Raw genomic sequence first — 18,006 nt, forward strand, 5'->3', positions numbered from 1 at the left:
CGATACATACGTACAAGCCCTCTTGTATCTATTCTCGTGAGAGCTATCCATCATCAGAAACAAAGCTGAGTATGGCCACAATTCCAATGCCGGTTGGTGATGTACAAGATAAGAGAAAAACGATGAAAATGAGAAGACCAAAATTACAACACTCTTGTCTTTCTTCTCTCTCTCTCTCTTGTTCTCTTTATCTCTCTTCCTCCTCCTGCCCATTTGGTGAGCAGTCAATATTGATTCAAGAGCCTGAGCCCCTTGATCAAAAGCGATCGACATTGACCGGTGTCTCCATGTTATGTTTCGCCTGTCTTCGAGTCTATCCATCAATTCATTCATCCGTCCATGCATGACTGACTGTTGTTGATTGGTCTTGCTTTTCTTCATTATTGTCGGGTTCAACTCGACGCAGTCACACAGTGGTGTGACCTGTACCATAAACCAAAAGGAAATCAGTGCTGATTCTACAGCACCTCGCCAATGATCTTGGCAGCCTCTCGGTAAGTCTGGAGCAGGCGCTCGCACTTCTCACGCTCTTTCTTGACGCCGTCGTCCTCGTAAAGCAGCTCCTCAAAGAGAGTTTCCTTGTAGAGTTCGCTGACAAGACGGTTCTGGACGACGTCCTTACAGTGGTTAACGAGAAGATGCATGACAGCCTTGGGGACTTGATCGGCGATGGACTCGCGGACAATATTGAAGTAAGAAGAGATGAGAGCTCGGATGAGTTCTGTCTCCATAGCCTCGCGTTCCGTCATGGCCGGCTCCGCGGACTCACCCTGGTGGTAGGGGTTAGTTTGGTGTGAAAAGAGTAGGCCAGGCACCTGTAGATCCTCGGAACTTACCATTTGGGAGGCTAAGCCGTAGTTCTTCCCTGTCCTGTCGTACAAGTCGTCCTCGGGTGCCATTGTCGTCGCTGTTGAGGGCCGGTTAAATTCTCTCTCTCGGCGCACAATAGGGAAACTGGTTTCAGAGTTCTGGCTGATATGTCGTCCGTTAGGCATCGCGCCAGGGCTAGGTAGGGGACCGCCGATAGTCTGGCCATCCTTGCCGAAAAAGTAGTTGAGGAAAGAATCACGAGCGCCGCCAAGCCCTTGTTGGTTAAGTCGAGCGGGTGAGGCTGATCGAAGACCGTTGAGGTGTGTTGCGTTCATATGAGCAGCAAGGCTGGAGGTTCCATTCTCACGGACTGAAGCAGCAGGCGATATGCTACGGTGAGGCTGCTTTGTGGCCTTGGTCCTTCCTGATTTGGTCTTTTCAGGCTTCTCTGGTCCATTGACACCATCCTCGCCCTCTGGACCATCACCCTCAACCTCAAGCTCCTGAAGACGCCTCTTTTCACGACGCTCTCGCTCCTCCTGGATCAGCCTTTTCCGCTCCCGCTCCTGCTTAGCGCTGACTACGTTGCTCATGGCGGCGGCGGCGCCAAGGAAGTTAGGGTGGTTAGTATTGATGTAGGCGCGCTGAATAGAGATGAGGGATTCGACATATGACGAAGCAGGGCCAAGTCGCTCGCGGAGCAAGTCTGACACAGTCTCGATAAGTTTAGCTTGGAGCCGAGGGTATCGTGAGAGCTCAGTAGAACCACAAGTATGGCAAATCTTGATAAGCTCTTCGTAGACAAGCTCAACACAACGTTGGCTAGGGATTTCGAGAAGCTTGATCTGAGGCTTAACCAGAAGATCAAAAGCCATCTCGGGAACAAAAAGACTGGGTCGAGGACCAGTCGAATTTCGGATTGCTGTCCGGATGTCGAGGGCGGACAGGTTGGAGGTAGGGTCAATCGTATCAAGAGAGCTACCAAACACAGAGTTGAAGATATAGTAGATACGAGCACCACCACAAAGCTCTTTGGTAGAGATCTCGGTCGAAGTACCGTCGATAGAAGAGATAAAAGAGTTTGCAAAGCGTGTCATCTGCTGAAGGATAAGAGAGCCGCGGTGCTCTTTTCCGCTAAAGTGCATGTCGCCGTAGCTGGCCAACTCCTGCTGCGTCTGGCCCATAAGGGTGTTGAGCCGAGCCTTGATGTCGGGCAAACGCTCACGGATGTGGCCCATGAGAGTGGTGTTAAGGGTCTTGGCCAGGTAGTGGGTGCCGCATCGTGTGGAGATGTTGCGGTAGGCAGGGTGGTGCTTGAAAAAGTCGGTCTCGGCCTGAAGAGCATCCTCCATAGGCTTGTTTCCTTGGATATCCTGCTGCGATCGGTTGACCACGCCGATGAAACCAAGCTTCAGAGGATAAACACGGCCGGAGAGAATGTCCAGTGCGTTGGTGCCGTGGTCCATGAGATCAACCTTGGTCAGAACACCAATGGTCCTTCGGCCAAGAGGGTCGACATGACGGGCGAGCTTGAGGGCCTCGGAGTTGACGATGTCGACGTTGGCGGGAGAGACCGCAAGGATGATACTGTTGGGCTTGGCGATGTATTCAGAAATGAGGTTTCGAGTCTGCTTCTCGATGTCTGTGGGTTGATCGCCAATAGGGACCTGCGGTACAGAACAATCAGTATGAATGATCAAAGACAAGACGGAAGGCCATCAAGATCGCCAACACAAGGATGCTCACCTTGGTTAGACCAGGAAGATCCACTAGGGTCAAGTTGAGGACGTGAGGAGAATAGATCTTGAGGTTGATGGGTTGTCGGTTAATACCCTTGTTGTTACCGGCAACTCGGGATGTCTCATTCTCAATCTCGCGCTTAACGTCGCCAAAGTCGTTGAATCTCCGGTTGGGGATATGGTGGAACTCTGCCCACTCGGAACGGCGAGCAGCGCCAGGGGATCGATAAGGATCGGCTGAAGGGTCGGGAGCATTTTCATCGTCGGTAACGTTGATGAGCTGGAGAATCAGAGGACGGCGAGTGCAGATGCCGGCTCCGCGCGGTAGAAAGTCTCGACCGACGATGTTTTCAAGTACGGAAGACTTGCCCGCGGACTGGGAACCGACAACAACCTAAATATGCGGTCAGTCAAGGCCAGAACGATCAATTCGCCTAGCAAAAAACGCATACAATCTGAGGGAGATCCAAAGAGTCACTGCCGATGGTGTTGAACACCAAATCCTGCAGCTTGTTGACCGTGGTGAGCAAATCCTCGCCGAGAGCAGCCATGGTGGTTGGGAGGCCGAATTTGTGACGGGCGGTCGAAGCGAGCGAGCGAGATGGAGAGATGCCAAAAACAACAGGACAGGACAGAACAGAACAGACAGTCAAAGGTCAGGATCTATTCAGGAGTCCGTCACGAAACCCAGGACAAGGACAAGGAGACGGAGGAAATTTTGAATAATGCGCGCGTCGTCGCTAAAATTCAAAAATCCGACGTCAGTTCCGACAGTTCATGCGGTTCGGTCTAGGTCTGGGATTGACTTGGACTGGTTCTGGTTCTGGTTCAGGCTCAGACTCAATCAAACTCAGGCAGGCTTGGGTTGGTCTGAGGTGGCTTTGCTTTGCTCTGCTTCTACGCGGGCAGGGGAAAGACGCTAATAGACATGGATGGAGCCCGTCCGTGCTACAGAATGGATGGCTCCAGCTGGATGGTTTAGAGGAGATTCACGTGTATTTGCATAATGCCGGGCCCCATAGAAGCTCTTCCTAGGCCTTATGATGCCTGGTTCTAGGTGATCTTTAGTGCACTGACCACTGAAATCCCTCACAATTGGCTAGTGATCTCGGGGAAAGGCCGTGCCACGTCACTAGCCACACCTTAATAAACATGTTATTATCCATCAGAGGATGCTCTATCGGGGTTTGCCACAAGTCGCCTGACTTTTCGAAGAACATGAAATGAATGAGGTTGATGAATGGTAAGGATCAATCAAGAGACCAACGCAATACAAAAACATGAGTACTTTTGGTAGTCCCGGTCCGTTGCCAACGACCAAGCCCACGCCGTGAGTCATTCATCGCATGTCGTTGTTAAGAGAACCTGACTGAAATATGTTCCTGTAATCTATCAGACCGCAGCGTGGAAGCTTTCCTCTTGATCATGATGGTGAGCAACCCAGAAGGAAATAGCTAGCATACAGTACACTCAACAATTAATCATTTGCAGGCGAGTGCAAGACTGTCATGACAAAATACCTTTCATGTATGAAAAAGGTGCGAGGCATGAATGACGAAGAATGTCGCGACCTAGCAAAGGCATATCTTTCATGCAGAATGGATAGGTGAGCCTCAATCAACTCCATGTCATGACGCAAATCTCTCGGTATTAGACGGAGCAAAACGGGCTAATAACAACGGGTACTTTAGAAACCTGATGGCCAGGGACGATTTCAAGAACCTTGGCTTTGCCCAATCTCCACCGCCCTCAACTGAAAAGGCGGCGCCAGAAGCTGAAAAGGGCGTCAAGGAATGATATGGAGAGTGTGACTCTCTCTGTTCAATATTTACATATGTCTGGAATTTAATAAGTGAAACACCGACTATGGTGCGAACACCTTGCTTCTTATTACTAAGTAGGTGTTTCAGCAAATGAGAGCAATACACATCAATAGAGGCTCCCCGCTGGAAAACTGTACCTACGGGCCTACTACTGTATGCAGTATGTGCTGGGTTAGTAGGTAGTAGGTAGCTACTGCCTACCTATCATGAATGAGAACCTGGCAGATGGCGGTGGAAGATTCTGTACAATAAATAACGGCTACCAATTCAAAGACCCCTTGTAACAAACTACAACAACCGCACCTGAAAGAAAGCATTGGGTCAATGAGATCATCAGTTATCATCTTGGTCTCTCATTCTTAAACAAAAGCCTTTTGTTGCTGCTGGTGATGCTCTGACGCAACCCAACCACCATTCAACTTTCGTTGCCTGGTCAACCCCAGCCAGCTCGATTCGCGACCAGCCGTTAAAAGTATCACGCTCGTATCGATCTGCTATCGCTCTCTATACCTTGTCAAATACCTCCCTCCCTGCCATATATTCTCCCTTTTCAACCTTTTTACTCTGCCGGACAGCATATTCTTTTCGACATTCATTAGTTTTCTATTCATATCCTCCCTTGCGAAAGCGCACCGGCAAAGATGCCAACCTCGGCGGCGGCGGCGAACGAGCCTTCGTACATGACGGATGATCAATTCGGTATGATATGGAAAATGGGAACAAAAGCAATCATTCTTGACTAATCTTGTCCTCTACTGAACAGCTACCTACCTTGCAGGCTTGCGCTCAAACCGAGTTGCGAGACCTGGAGGTGCACGACCTCAACCCGCCGGCGCACGACCAGTACCAAGCCGTTCGAGCTTGCATCGCCATAGTACGGGCCGATTTACGCCTGACTTTGCTACTCCTCCAGAAAGCGCCCCCCACACACTTGATCGCAAGGAATCAATGAGTCCCAGTATCGCTGGGGCCAGTGTCGCCTCACGGTTATCTACAATCAGCAGAAAAACCCCCGACTATTACTCAGCATCACCAGTGAACCCTTTGAGCCCCTCAGATGTAGTTCCTTCAGCCACTTACATGGAGCGAGGTCAGAGATGGAGGGAGAAGGAGGAGGCAAGTTCGTTGCGCGACGCTATGGAAGAGATGGACATCAGGAAGGGTTCTAAATCGCCTGTTCAAGAGACGCCAGACGATGATACTCGTCTATACAACGCTGCTCTCGATGAAGCTGCAGAGCTTGTCTGGCAACATCAGCACGGCACACCACCTCCTCGTCCTGATGGGCCCTATCGCTATAAGCCACACCTCAGAAAGAACAGCTACGCCCATGCTCGTACTGCTAGTATTGGCCCATCCGAGGGCAACTTTTCAGAAGGTGAGGGCGAGGTTGAGGGCAACGTGCGTGATAGCCGTTCCGACCTAGAGCAGCGACAACCTATCGAGCGGTCAACTAGCAAAAACAAAACATATGGCAGCATTGGCCGTAGAACGCCTGACCAACGTCGTCACAGTCTGAAGAGGAACATCAGCGGAGAGGTTGGTCGACCCTTCTCTGAGGATCAGATCTGGGAAGAACCTGAAGCCACAAACTCCACGGACATGGGCATCTCCGGTCGTACGTCCCCAGAGAAACTCGGCAACCGAGCTCAGACCTCGACGAACCGTGTCCGGTTCGAGGCATCCCAGGAGGCCGCAAAGCCAAAGCCCATGGAGCGAGTTGAAATATACCGCAATCCTCCGACGCGGTCGCGCAACCCATTATACACCAGCAACCGCTCGAGCGAGGGCTCCGTCCCTATTGACGACAAGGTGGAGAGGAAGAATGGTATGGAAGTCCGAAGCCAGGACATCCGTGCAGCTACGAGCATGCGGTTGAAAGACCGCAGCCCCAAACTACCGGAACCCACCGCCGTCAGTGACAGTCCGGGACGGCCCATTGTAAGCTTCGACGCCAACTGGCATCCCCCGGACGAGTCCACTGATGCCACCCCAGATCGGTCGCTCCCGGCAGCCCCAAGCAGATCCTCCTCGTCGTTCAACCAGCCTGAGAAACCCATGGCGGTACCTAGTATCGTTGTGGCGGAGGAGAGTACGCCGATGCCCCGGGCGTCGAAAGGAGCGCAAGTCCCGTCGATTTGCGTAGATGAGACGGACAAGGGTCCTCGAGGCTCGGTACCTTCGATCAACGTCCCGAGCATCGCTATAGATGAGCCTTCCAGCAATGATGGAGGCATTCCTGCCATCGTAACGCCTGGCGGCGAACCGACCTCACGCTCCCGCCCACTCCCTGACCCAAGAACTGCGCAGGGAGGTCCTCGAACTGCCCAGAAGCCTCGTGGACATTGGTCCCCAGCTCCCGGCAGCACCAGGCGAGCTGTGACAATCTGTCACGAATGCGGTTTCCCTATCGATGGACGGTTCGTGGCTCTCGCGGGAGGTAACGAACGATTCCATCCGCAGTGCTTCAGCTGCTATACTTGTGGTACTAACCTCCAGGCGATGGAAATCAGCCATGAGCCCGACCATCTCCGTCAAGAGCGACTCGATCGCATCGGACGCCGCGCAGCCGGCGAGGTTCTTGATGAGGAACCAGGAAAGACCATGGCTGAAGATGGAGACGAACGCCTACGATTCTTTTGCCATCTTGACTGGCATGAGCTGTTCGCTCCGCGCTGTAAGCACTGCCAAACCCCTATTCTTGGTGAGCACATTGTCGCCCTCGGTGCTCATTGGCACTACGGACATTTTTTCTGTGCTGAGTGCGGTGATCCGTTTGGGCACGGTATGACACATATCGAGAAAGATGGCTACGCGTGGTGCATCAATTGCCAGACGAAGCGCACTGAGCGGCGAGCACCGAAATGCAGAAAGTGTCGTACAGCTGTTATTGGACAGTACATTCAAGCCTTGGGCGGAGAATGGCATGAGCACTGCTTCCGATGCGCCGAGTGTCAGGGCAGTTTTGATGATGGCCAAATCTTCACCAAGCATGTGCCTGAGGGCACCATCGTGCTCTGCACTGGCTGCCGAGCAATGGAACTCAAAGCGTAATGATGATGATGATTGTGAATTTTGGCGTGCGTGTTTTGATTTGATATTTGCCGAGCATTGTTTCTTTTTTGGTAGTGTGCTTTTAATGAACTTCGTTTTCCGCTTCTCTGTTTTACAGGCATGTTTTGTTTTGCTGTTTGTATCGTCTGCATAATATGGGTTCCTGTGGTTTTCCGGGCGAAAAGGAGTGTTGAGCGAGGGGAGACGGTCATATAAAATGTATGCTTGGCAAGTGATACTGGATGGGATGAAAGCTCAGGCGCGTATAGTGAGTGGCTTTTATTAGAATGGCAAATACACGGTTCGGTTTGGTCTGGTTCATATCGATCTTTGCTTTTTTCTTCTTTGTGTGACATTATGTTAACGACTCGACATAAAAAACAAGCGTGGCAGATCAGTCCCTGATGTATGCACATGCATCCATGTCCCGGCAGATCCAAGCCACCGCGTCTTATGGAAAACACACATGCGTAAAGGAATCCACCACTTCAATCCCTATTATGGGAGCAATGAAATCGTGAGCTAGTCAGGTTATATTATCTCAGTCGTGAGTAAGTTATCGACTTCTGGCTTCAGTCTCGCTATCATCAGAGGTACGTAAAGCCAATAGATTCAACCAGTGATGATCGAAATCCAGTTCAAGACCAGGTTGCTTGGTCAATTCGCCTCTCCGCGATGCCCTCTCGTGATCCATCCGGTCTCCTCTCCTACAGCAAATATCCTCCAACCTGCTCCTGGTGAACTTCGAGGGTGTCGCCGTCTTGCATCTCGAGCTAGAAACAGTAATCGGTCAGCACACTCAAACTCTTTTATTTAACCCAAGCCGTCGGTTTGCACCAGGCAGGCGCGTGGTCGAGGGATGTAATACGAACCGCATCCGGTGTGTCCGTGGGCTGAACTCGCGTGCCGTCGAAGAGGAATCGCACGGAGCTGGTAGCCTTGCCCTGGCGTTCGCAGAAGGCGCCCATCAGCTTCTCGAGCTTGGTGGTGCGCTTGATCTTAAAGAAGACCTCGTTATTGTTGTCTGTCACCTTAATGTTAAGGTGTTCCGAGTTCGCAGGGGCCTGCTCGCCGGGTGTGCCGTTTGCGTTGTCGTCGGACATTGTTATGGATTTGTTCGTGTTTTGTTTTTTGAGGCTTCTCTATTATTCGAATATTGTCAGCGGTGGCGCGAGGTGAAGTAGAAGATTAATGGCGTGGCAAAACGTCAGGGAAAAGACAGTAATGTACCTTAGCACGATGGTGGTTGAAAGTGGTAAGTGAGGTCAGGCAAGTGGGGGTGATGATCTAAATGCCTGTCAAAGGTTCGAGGTTCCGAGGGTAGATACGAAAAATGTTCCGTGGGTGGGAATGGAGAAAAAGTGTAAAGGCAGAGATAGAGATGGAAGGGTTTGTTGGTGGGAGTGAAAAGACTATTAGAAGCGTGATGCGCCTCGACAAGGTGAATGCAGCCCGCCCAGGCTGCCTGGGCGACTCTCCAGCTTTCATGGATTCGTCGCAGCTCTTCCAGCGAGCACTATTCAGGTAGACTACAGTACTGTAGGTAACTGCTCAGGTGGGTAACAGAAGAATTATCCTCTAAAACTTAGGGCGCTAAAATAAAGAAGCCTAGGTGCCACCTAACGCTGGCATAAGATGACCGGACTTTTTCGTCTCTTATGCTCTCGGCGGTCAATTCTTCTGACACCCTGACGGGCTGGTCCAAGCTTGAAGCCCTCCCGCCAGCCTCCTCACGCGGGCTGCTGTCACTCCAGCAGTTGCAGGGAGTCATGGGAGCCTGAGAGCCTCCAGCTGGCGAGGCGAGGAGCAGCAACTCTAATCAAGTGGCACTGTCATTATTCTGTCACTGGAAGGCAGTGGAAGTTCCTGCAATCGATTGGGCTGTTACTTACCCTATATCGATATAGAACAAGATGTTCCCGAGTACCTATTTCTAATTAACAATCCGTGGCAGGTAATTGGAAGGAATATCTTTAGTTATGTGATATAATAAGTCGGTTTTTGTTATTTTGTTAATGATTTTATTTCTAGTCGGTAACTAGCATGTATAATGATGGTGATTATAAAGGACTTGGCTTCCAAGGAAGTCTTTTGCTCAGCTGTGCTGCCGGGATGGGCACTGAACGGGCAGACTTGGAACATTCATGACATCAGTCCTCGCTAGCAATTGATACACTACCCTTCCAGGATCGTTTGTTTTGCTGTCAGAACCTATTATGTTTTAGATTCTATCCATACTTATCTTGTTACACATACGACACCACAGACCGACAGCCCATAAAAGGCGACGATTGGGTACATTCTCATTGGAACGACATCAACTGCCAACTGGCTATTGCATTTTGACACTTGGTACTGTGAAAACGAACACACCAATGGTAAGCCTCTCCTAATTTAGACTCATTGTTTTCTTCAGCAATCGCTAATGAGCTCGAATCAAGGCGCCAAAGGACGACGTCGAGGCCAAGCCAGCTTGCCACCCACGAGCAGTAAGTTATAGAAAACTTTGGAATTGCACAGCAGCTTGAACTAACTCGATTCCGCGTCAGTGCGCCATTCAGAGTATGATCTCCAGTCAAGAGAAAACCTAGCATGACTACATATCTGACCAAACTGCTGCCAGATTGTCTCACGAGTAACGGATACAACGAGGCGAAGTGCCAGACTGCGATTAAGCAGCTCTACGAATGCTGCGAAGCCTTTTACGCCCGCTATGGTGAAGAAGCATCTACCGTGAGCTGTCCAAAGCCCAATCTGCTAAAGCTCAAGATGAAGCAACTCCGGGAGGAAGGAAAATGATATGTAACGCTCGTCTTATGGTGTGTCCGCCGGTTTGGGTAACGCTGGCAACGAAATGAAAAGCGCCGAATTTCTTCTAGGCGATCCTTGAGCACGCAAGAGGCCTCATGGACCTGAACAAGCATTGAGTGCTTATTCCGAGACTCTAATAGGAATGCCGATGACATTATGATAGAGAAGAAGAGAAAAGAAAATCAAATTTGCTGTTGAGTGGAGACGTACTTGAGGGATGACAGTGTTTAGTGTGAGATAATGTATTGGTACACTGTACAATACGCGCGCGTCCACTCGCGGCTGTTTTAGCGCACTCAATGGCTGCCCTGGCAGTAAGAGAGATACGTACCTGCCGAAAAGTGAGCTCTGGCGCGCCAGTGAAGTAGCAACCAAAACAACCTAGCAGCAATTCTTTAGTTTTATCTTGGAGCATCAACTTGCGCGAGCTTCCACAACAATCATCGCGAGACCGCTATATTTTTTACTTTGACAACTACATCATACGCGCGACTCCAGTACCGGCACCCTCTCAGGGTATGCATGTGATCTTGAACGATCAACACATTTGACCCGACGGCCAAATCCGCCGAGCAGGGTCGATTGCCCAAGCCGCTCGTTCTCCTTACGTCTACAAACACGCATCTTCGACTTAATACCCCCACGACGATAGAATATAATCCTTCGATATGGCACCCATAGAGCCAGAGAACTTCCTGTCTTACGAGGCGGGCCCCGAGGTTGAAGAGTTCGCCAACGCGCTTGACGATTGCCTCTCTCCTCAACTTTCCACCGAAGAGCGACAGGAACGAATTCTCGACCTCCCACGAAAGTACTACGAGAATGCTCTTCGACGTCTAGCCCAGGTGCGACCGCGTATGGTGCGTGACGGACAAGATGATGTAGACATGGATACGGATGAGGTCGATCCTGCGAATAGTAACCCTGCATCAGCAGAGCTCATCAAACGCCTCGAAAAGGAAGCACAAACATGGGATTTACTACGCAGACTTCTTCCATTGAGGTATTCGAGCTCTGAAGCCACCCAAGAAGCTTTTGGCGCGAAACACAGCTCTCAGGACTCAGAAGACCTGCTCGGAAACTTTCTTGCGAGCGACCCATCGGCGCGCGAACGACAAGCCGTTATACAATGGCTCCAGAACAATGCTGCTTCTGGCCCGGATATTGACGAACTTGCGCGCGAGCTCCAACAGAATGCCGATCGGGGCGACATCATCGCACATGGTTGGCTTCACACCCGCTCACAAATCAAGCTTCGTAAGAGCGTTACGGCTTGGCCACATCTCCTCGATCGTCAAGCACCTGGTGTTGCGACTTCGTTCACCAACTCTGATGGCTCACCTCTGGTGACACAGCTAGATCCGGATGCTGTGACTCGCCAAGGACGAAAGCTTGAGCCTCAGGACGAGTATTTCGAGAGGGCCATCTGGCTCGGCTGCTTCGAGCACCTCCGTCGAGGGTCCAGCCTAGAGACTATTCGTGAATGGTGCCAGGAGCGAACAGAGATGTGGCGAGCCATTTCCACATCTGCCGTACTTATCTCGACCGACGACACCCAAGCGTTTTCTAACAGCAACCCGGCATCGCTTGCTCTATGGAGGCGAATGTGCTTTAGTTTGTCTCGATCCGGTGGCTGCGATGATTATGAACGTGCAGTTTATGGTGTTCTCTCAGGAGACATTTCCACTGTCGAGAAAATTGCACTAACCTGGGACGATTTTCTCTTTGCCAATTACAATGCTCTAGTGCGCACGCAACTGGATAATTACATCCTCGGACAGTGCCCACCCGATGTGGCCTCCAACTTAACCCAATCCTTTCCCTCCTTCGACGCTGTTCAGTTCCACGGTGATCCGGAGACGGTTGATAAGCGTCTCATTCGGGCCTTGGAGTCTAATCCCCAGATTCGGGCTGAAGCCAACGAGCCTAACAAAGCTTTGCAGGCGTCACTGGTTTCCAAAGATATTGGAAGGCATCTTTATGAGCAGGGCGTAATCATATCCTCGAGCGCGAACCAGAGCGAATCAATGCTGTTTAGGTGGGAATCCGAGAACGTTGAGCTGAACAAAGAGAGATTTTTCCAGTCTACCCAACACTACGGATTGCGAATCGTTGCACACATCTACCTTCTCATCAACCTACTCGATAAGCTGCACTCCAATGATGATTCACTCGCCCCTGCCTCTTCCCATTCGGGGGTAAGACGTGCTCAGCAGAACCTTCTCGCTGGCTATGCCAACTACCTGCGTCTTGCCCAACTCCAGGAGTTAATACCTCTTTACTGCTCAGTCCTAGAGCCTCCTCGATCATATGAGGTGCTGAGCTACAACCTTATCCCAGAGAGTGATAATCAGCAACGTTTATTGCAGCTCAAACTTATCAAGAAGGCTGGTATTGATGTGCTTCAATTCGTCAAGACTCAAGCGTGGTTGATGTATGATGACCTGGGCCCAGCGCAGCAAGGATGCCCAGCCAAGGGATCTTTCAGCATCATTGCTGCCGGCCCACCTACAGCACGACAGGGCCGACCTGTACGAGCAGACTTCTTTGGTGATGATGAGAGGTTTATCGACACAGCGCACGAAAACCTTATCCGATCACTAGAATGGCTCCTACTTGTGCAAGAAACATGGCCAAGTGTCTTCTCAATGGGAACTAAAATTTACAAGTTCTTTTTGCGTGAGTTCCTCCCCTTTTAGAAAATGACTCGGACCCTAACAATCTGGTAGGAAACATGCACCTCAACGCTGCTCGCCAGCTGATGAAACGTGTGCCTTTTGCGGATGTTTTGCAGGCAGCCACAGAAGATAGTGGCGATGAGACGGATATGTACGAAGACGCTCCTGAATTCTGGGCGAAGCAGCTTGAACGGAGAGGAATTCGTGACGTGACAGCTCAGCAAGCACTATCAGATGCCCGCAAGTTCCGCGAACTCGAGTATTTAGTACGAGCCCTCGATAGCCTCGAGACAGTTGCATCGTTGGCTGAGCTTACAAATGAGTACGTCTTATACGCAAAGATACAAATGACCAATGCTAACAGGTCACAGGGAGCAAAAGAAGAAGGCTGGGTTCTGGCCTGCGATAGGGGAGGAGGTCAAGAACACCAAGGAGAACATGCAACCTTTGCTTAAGAACTGGCTCTTGGTGGGCATTGAGGGTAAGTCAATACACACTTTCAAAACTCCGCCTAAACTAACAATCAAGCAGAAGGTGATCAAGAATTACAAGACCTTCGTCAGGCTTACCTCCCCGAGACGGTCCTGGCATATATCGGTACACTGCACTTCGCAGGCACCGGCTTGTCCCGGGACAACCTCTTGGAATGCATGGAGCTCGCCTCTATCATTGCAGAGCGCGACTCGGATCTTTCGACAGCGTTTGTGGAAGCTGGACGAATGAAGGAGCTAGTAGAGGTATTCGCGGCGTGCAGTAAGGCGTTGGCTATCAGCACTACTGGTGAGAGAAGAACGACTGGCAGCAGCAGCAAGAAGGTACGAGAGTTGGGTTGGTCTCGAGATCTATGGTCTGTCAAGCCATAAGGAGAGGTTTTATCTTTCTCTCTTCCATAATTGATCGTTCGTCAGCTTATTGACGACCGATCGCTTCATCTGTTGGGCGTTGTATACTGAAAGTATCTCTTTGAAAGGCGGACAGGGACATGAATTGTAAAACATTTGGGGCGAGGGGTGTCCGTAAAATATGAGCAGGATGACATTGACTTAATGAAGAAATTACCTATCTATTCCGTTACCCAATCACCTCCTGATACAAATCGCTGCGGTTTAACTTGGTGTTGCTGATATCAAACTGACTCAGAGCCACGTTACGGGCCATGCACGACATGGATCCATGTCAAGCCACCCAAGTAGTAGCTTCCCCCACATTCGACCTCCAGCTTCAACCTCCAACAAACCTCACCGAAAGCAACGTCATCAAGAATTCTTCCCATATTACAGCCGTGTCCGAAGACTATATATCACACGCATCAAATAACCGAGACAACACCAATGGCGAGCTTCGCATCAGAGCTGCAAGGCGCAACACCTCCTGTCCCGCCTCCCAAACCTGGTAGCCATGAGACGAGTCGCATTGCGACACCAACCTCAGCCGGCGTCCCTCCACCATCCGAGGGCCGCATTCCATCTAATAATGTGAATCCTGCGCCGACATCCATACCCGACCCAGGCGATCAATGGCTTCCACAAATATTGCAGGACAAGTCGTACGTCATGACTGAATAAACTTAAGGGTCATTGCGCTGACAGATTTCATTAGAAAACAAGACTTAGCTGAGCTGCTCGCGAATCCAGATCTCCTCAATGCCCTGACACACTCCCCTGAGTCAATTCACCCATCTCTACAAGCCTCGCATCAGGCTCTATCAGCCGCGCTTAACGAGAACATTGAGCTCGCAAGCCAACTTACAGATATGGAAGCACGGTTATCGCACCAGCGCGCATCGACACAGGCGCAGCTTCTCTCGACACATACACTCGAACGACAATGGCGGCAGAAGCAGTCTGATATGGATCACGCGCTGGCGCCGTTCTCACCCTCGGCGCTGTACCAGCAATTAGGACAAGGTGTGCAGGAGCAGGCATTAGTATGTGAGGCTATGGAAGAGAGCTTTCTCGAGGGCGAGGGAGAGGGTGTAGCAGCGACAGAAAGAGAGGTTACGGACTGGGTGCGTAGATACCGAGAGGCCAAGGTGCAGTTTTATCTGAGGCAGGAGAGGAAACAGAGATGGGACGAAGGTCGTGTGGGAGGATGGAGATGAAAAATCTGGACTTTGATATGAAGCGAGTACTTAATGTTAACAGCACAATTGCTGAGTTTGCTTTGTGTCGTTTCTATTCAAAGCTAACCTCGATAATTTATGAAGACGTAGTGACATGTCATAGGCACTCTGTATACCAGCTCGCTACGACTCGTCGATAAACAATCACTTCACAGTTCTGCATCTGTTATTAAACAATAGCTGCATCATATATGCTGGCAAGCACCATATCGGTACTACAATCAACGCTTCTACAACACGGGTATCTTCTGATGTGTTCCTAAATCGTCCAAGATTTCCCATCTGCCTATCGAATCCAAACATAACAAAGGTATATATATCTGGTATTACAAAGCACTGAAAGGGCTCTTCTTCATGTCTGGGCTACGAGGGCTCATGGGCAAAGCAAATAGACCGTCGTCGTCATCTTGCCCCATAGACCTGGCAGGCGCCGAAGCAGCAGTGGTGATATCGCCATGTAGTGCAGCATTGAGTGAGATGGGGCCTGCAGGTGCATTAATGGCCATGGCTTCATGGGAAGATACAGCAATATCACGGCCTTGGGGTTGAAATGGACGAGACTGGCTTATAGGACTCATGAAGGTGTTAGCTGCATTGCGCAATGTTAGTTCAGTTGATGTAATAAAAATGGAACAAAAGGACATGTGTGTACCTGTTGTGCTGGGCGTTAGATCGGCAGGTGATGTAGCCAGCTTGAGACCCTTGAGTTTATCTCCTAAACGGCCCGTTGGTGAACGGGTGGCTGCCGGATGAGGGTGTGAATCAGCAGGTGTCTGAGGTGGATTGATGAATGTTTCGAGAATCCATCTCCTCTCTTCGAGCGCGATTTCGACCCCTACACCCTCGGCATTGTTGCGTAACTCATCTGCAATCTCACGATCTATTGCTGCCAGCCGTTGCCGGGCCCACAATGTGTGCAGAACTCCTCGGTTTCCTGGATCAGCGGCAAGGCCGGGGGGAAAGATAGCTGGTAATGGCTTAAGGTTCAAGCTGGGCGCACCGGGCGGGGTGATGGTAATGGTAGAAGGAACAGTGGCATTGGCTGGAAGCAGAAAGAAGACTCGACGACGACGTCGACGAGTTGATGACTCAGGGGAAGTTCCCGAGTCCGAAGCTGGCTCAAGATCGGGTGCAGGAAGATTAGTAGACTTGCCGGGCCATGACACTTGCCAGGAGGCGTTGTCAACAGTGTCTATGTTGTCCTCCGGAACAGAGTCCGAAGCCGGCTCCGTTGCGGAGACCTTATCGGTAGCCGGAGCAGAGTTCACACCGGAGGAGTTGGTGGAAGGATCGGCAGATGCAGCGGGGCCTTGAACGGCATCGGGATACCATTCCACCATAAGAACCTTTGTACCAGCATCACTGAACTCAAAGCGGGCCAAGTGCTGAACCTCCACAGTAGGAACGATAGGGACTTCCCCGGCAGATGACGATGAGTCTTGCGTTGGTGCTGATTCTGATGCAGATAGAGTTGCAGGCCGAGAAGAGCCCGAAGACGGGGCCGTCGTCATGATTTAGGGCGATTCGTAGTTATCTGGCGTCCGGGATGGTGATTTTCTGGGGGTCACACGGCAGAGAAGAAAACAACAGCTCCAGAATAATCGTAAGTGGAATCGCAATGGTGGCTCCGTATCCAAGCAGTACAATGAAGTGCCGCAAAGAAGGAGTAGGGTAGGGTATGCACTATAAGGTAACAGTATGAATGGGTATGGAGATGAGTATGGGGATTGGGGGATGGAGATGGCGGAGACGCGATGGTCAAAGTCTGGGCACTTTTGATATTAGCCCGAAAGCTTTGTTTTGACTTCGCACTTGGTCTCCCTGTTACTCCTTCTCTCCCTGCGTTGTGCTGACCCAGACAGAGACAGGCAGGTAGGTAGTCTTTTGGTTGCCCCTTCTCTCTTTCTCTCCTGTGTTTCTCCTTCTCCTTCTCAGGCTCTTGCGTTTTTGCGTTTTTTTTTAAGGGTCCCGCTCCTTCTCGGGCCGAGACAGTTATTTCGGTGAATATTAGAGTAGGTCGATAGCTTAGTTTAGTTTGGGTAATTTTAGGTAAGGTATGTACGGATAGTAAAGTAGAGTAAAACAAGAGGAGCCGGGCATATTCCGCTTTCAACCGGCGGGGAACGGGACCTAAGTTTCGGCAAGAGCTGTCGGGTCTGTCTCCAAAGATTGATTATAGTAAGAAAGTTTTGGGGAATGGAAAGAACAGACAGTAGTACATAGACGAGTCAGCCAAATAAGCATGGAAGGAAACGATGCGGCGGTGGCGGCAGATGGTGGCGGAGAAGTTGCCAGTTTCAGGACTAATAGAAGAAGGAACACTGATAAAATGACATGATATTGGGTGTTTCGACCGTTTACTATTACATGTGCGAAACGGAGGGGAAAGAAAGAAATAAGTGGATTGAACGCGGGATGAGACGGAACGAACCTGGGGAAACGTTGTGTACTGTATCTGTCTGTACGCGTCTTTCAAGGCATGGGTTTTAGTACCAGCACCACATTACCAATAAGATACGGAAGAACCCAGTAGTTACATATTATATTACCTGTACGAAGAAGACTCCAATGAAGTGAATATGTAAGAACTCATGGACATAGTTTACTGCCCGAATATTGTTGCTATCTAAAATTAATGGCTACAACTACCTACCTACAGCTGCAGCACCCACGTTGTCGTTCCTACAGTATCGGCCGATTGAGTGAGTTAGCTGATCCATCACTTTGATAGTACAGTCACTAGCCATGTCGTCAACGCACAGGATAATAACGTTTGGCCTTGGAGACTCGAGCCCATCCGAGTTTGACATGTGCTGCTGATCACTTTGCAAATGCCGTTCTGACAAAACAGTGCTATCTATCTATCTATCTTACCCAGCTTTGAGAAATAGAGATGCTTGGAACCAACGCTGGGTATCACTGCAATAGAACATTCTTAGAATCTTTAAAACAAAGCAAAAGAAACGTTG

The 18,006-nt window shown here is 50.4% G+C and overlaps 6 protein-coding genes across 6 annotated transcripts; 3 read left to right on the forward strand and 3 right to left on the reverse strand.

Annotated features, from left to right (window-relative positions):
- Window positions 1–402: 402 nt before the first annotated feature.
- B0J16DRAFT_25650 (Dynamin central region-domain-containing protein) lies at window positions 403–3,452 on the reverse strand. Its single transcript, XM_046123128.1, has 4 exons — window positions 3,002–3,452; window positions 2,557–2,943; window positions 837–2,477; window positions 403–770 (listed from the first exon to the last, which is right to left on the reverse strand). Exons 1-4 carry the CDS (start codon window positions 3,098–3,100, stop codon window positions 459–461), a joined length of 2,439 nt encoding a protein of 812 aa, XP_045989307.1. The 5' UTR covers window positions 3,101–3,452; the 3' UTR covers window positions 403–458.
- Window positions 3,453–4,662: 1,210 nt separating this feature from the next.
- B0J16DRAFT_328805 (uncharacterized protein) lies at window positions 4,663–7,744 on the forward strand. The gene is made up of 2 exons (XM_046126261.1): window positions 4,663–5,071; window positions 5,136–7,744. The coding sequence occupies exons 1-2, from the start codon at window positions 5,014–5,016 to the stop codon at window positions 7,424–7,426; spliced, it is 2,349 nt and encodes a 782-aa protein (XP_045989308.1). The 5' UTR covers window positions 4,663–5,013; the 3' UTR covers window positions 7,427–7,744.
- B0J16DRAFT_328807 (ubiquitin-related domain-containing protein) lies at window positions 7,699–9,000 on the reverse strand. Its single transcript, XM_046126262.1, has 3 exons — window positions 8,657–9,000; window positions 8,299–8,568; window positions 7,699–8,199 (listed from the first exon to the last, which is right to left on the reverse strand). The coding sequence occupies exons 2-3, from the start codon at window positions 8,527–8,529 to the stop codon at window positions 8,134–8,136; spliced, it is 297 nt and encodes a 98-aa protein (XP_045989309.1). The 5' UTR covers window positions 8,530–8,568; window positions 8,657–9,000; the 3' UTR covers window positions 7,699–8,133.
- A 1,609-nt stretch (window positions 9,001–10,609) lies between these two features.
- B0J16DRAFT_25830 (nuclear pore protein 84/107) lies at window positions 10,610–14,001 on the forward strand. Its single transcript, XM_046123176.1, has 4 exons — window positions 10,610–12,916; window positions 12,967–13,237; window positions 13,287–13,396; window positions 13,447–14,001. The coding sequence occupies exons 1-4, from the start codon at window positions 10,906–10,908 to the stop codon at window positions 13,776–13,778; spliced, it is 2,724 nt and encodes a 907-aa protein (XP_045989310.1). The 5' UTR covers window positions 10,610–10,905; the 3' UTR covers window positions 13,779–14,001.
- Window position 14,002: 1 nt separating this feature from the next.
- Window positions 14,003–15,190, forward strand: B0J16DRAFT_25831 (uncharacterized protein). The gene is made up of 2 exons (XM_046123179.1): window positions 14,003–14,461; window positions 14,515–15,190. Exons 1-2 carry the CDS (start codon window positions 14,247–14,249, stop codon window positions 15,014–15,016), a joined length of 717 nt encoding a protein of 238 aa, XP_045989311.1. The 5' UTR covers window positions 14,003–14,246; the 3' UTR covers window positions 15,017–15,190.
- On the reverse strand, window positions 15,190–16,959 carry B0J16DRAFT_25836 (uncharacterized protein). The gene is made up of 2 exons (XM_046123180.1): window positions 15,690–16,959; window positions 15,190–15,626 (listed from the first exon to the last, which is right to left on the reverse strand). Exons 1-2 carry the CDS (start codon window positions 16,546–16,548, stop codon window positions 15,364–15,366), a joined length of 1,122 nt encoding a protein of 373 aa, XP_045989312.1. The 5' UTR covers window positions 16,549–16,959; the 3' UTR covers window positions 15,190–15,363.
- Between the last annotated feature and the right edge of the window lie 1,047 nt (window positions 16,960–18,006).

This window comes from Fusarium flagelliforme, assembly GCF_020744385.1.
Source record: "Fusarium flagelliforme strain FIESC 12 MPI-CAGE-AA-0113 chromosome Unknown B0J16scaffold_1, whole genome shotgun sequence".
Lineage (NCBI taxonomy): Eukaryota > Fungi > Ascomycota > Sordariomycetes > Hypocreales > Nectriaceae > Fusarium > Fusarium flagelliforme.

What these genes read in the sequence shown, in the direction of transcription:
- B0J16DRAFT_25831 (XM_046123179.1), top strand. Translation starts at nt 14,247, where the DNA reads ATGGCGAGCTTCGCATCAGAGCTGCAAGGCGCAACACCTCCTGTCCCG. An exon ending in CAAATATTGCAGGACAAGTC is followed by an intron (nt 14,462 to 14,514) that starts GTACGTCATGAC and finishes AGATTTCATTAG; the next exon opens with AAAACAAGACTTAGCTGAGC.
- B0J16DRAFT_328807 (XM_046126262.1), bottom strand. Translation starts at nt 8,529, where the DNA reads ATGTCCGACGACAACGCAAACGGCACACCCGGCGAGCAGGCCCCTGCG. An exon ending in CCACGGACACACCGGATGCG is followed by an intron (nt 8,200 to 8,298) that starts GTTCGTATTACA and finishes TACTGTTTCTAG; the next exon opens with CTCGAGATGCAAGACGGCGA.
- B0J16DRAFT_328805 (XM_046126261.1), top strand. Translation starts at nt 5,014, where the DNA reads ATGCCAACCTCGGCGGCGGCGGCGAACGAGCCTTCGTACATGACGGAT. An exon ending in CATGACGGATGATCAATTCG is followed by an intron (nt 5,072 to 5,135) that starts GTATGATATGGA and finishes TCTACTGAACAG; the next exon opens with CTACCTACCTTGCAGGCTTG.
- B0J16DRAFT_25650 (XM_046123128.1), bottom strand. Translation starts at nt 3,100, where the DNA reads ATGGCTGCTCTCGGCGAGGATTTGCTCACCACGGTCAACAAGCTGCAG. An exon ending in CTTTGGATCTCCCTCAGATT is followed by an intron (nt 2,944 to 3,001) that starts GTATGCGTTTTT and finishes CCGCATATTTAG; the next exon opens with GTTGTTGTCGGTTCCCAGTC. An exon ending in ACGGCTTAGCCTCCCAAATG is followed by an intron (nt 771 to 836) that starts GTAAGTTCCGAG and finishes CCCTACCACCAG; the next exon opens with GGTGAGTCCGCGGAGCCGGC.
- B0J16DRAFT_25836 (XM_046123180.1), bottom strand. Translation starts at nt 16,548, where the DNA reads ATGACGACGGCCCCGTCTTCGGGCTCTTCTCGGCCTGCAACTCTATCT. An exon ending in TCTAACGCCCAGCACAACAG is followed by an intron (nt 15,627 to 15,689) that starts GTACACACATGT and finishes TGCGCAATGCAG; the next exon opens with CTAACACCTTCATGAGTCCT.
- B0J16DRAFT_25830 (XM_046123176.1), top strand. Translation starts at nt 10,906, where the DNA reads ATGGCACCCATAGAGCCAGAGAACTTCCTGTCTTACGAGGCGGGCCCC. An exon ending in AATTTACAAGTTCTTTTTGC is followed by an intron (nt 12,917 to 12,966) that starts GTGAGTTCCTCC and finishes ACAATCTGGTAG; the next exon opens with GAAACATGCACCTCAACGCT. An exon ending in TTGGCTGAGCTTACAAATGA is followed by an intron (nt 13,238 to 13,286) that starts GTACGTCTTATA and finishes AACAGGTCACAG; the next exon opens with GGAGCAAAAGAAGAAGGCTG.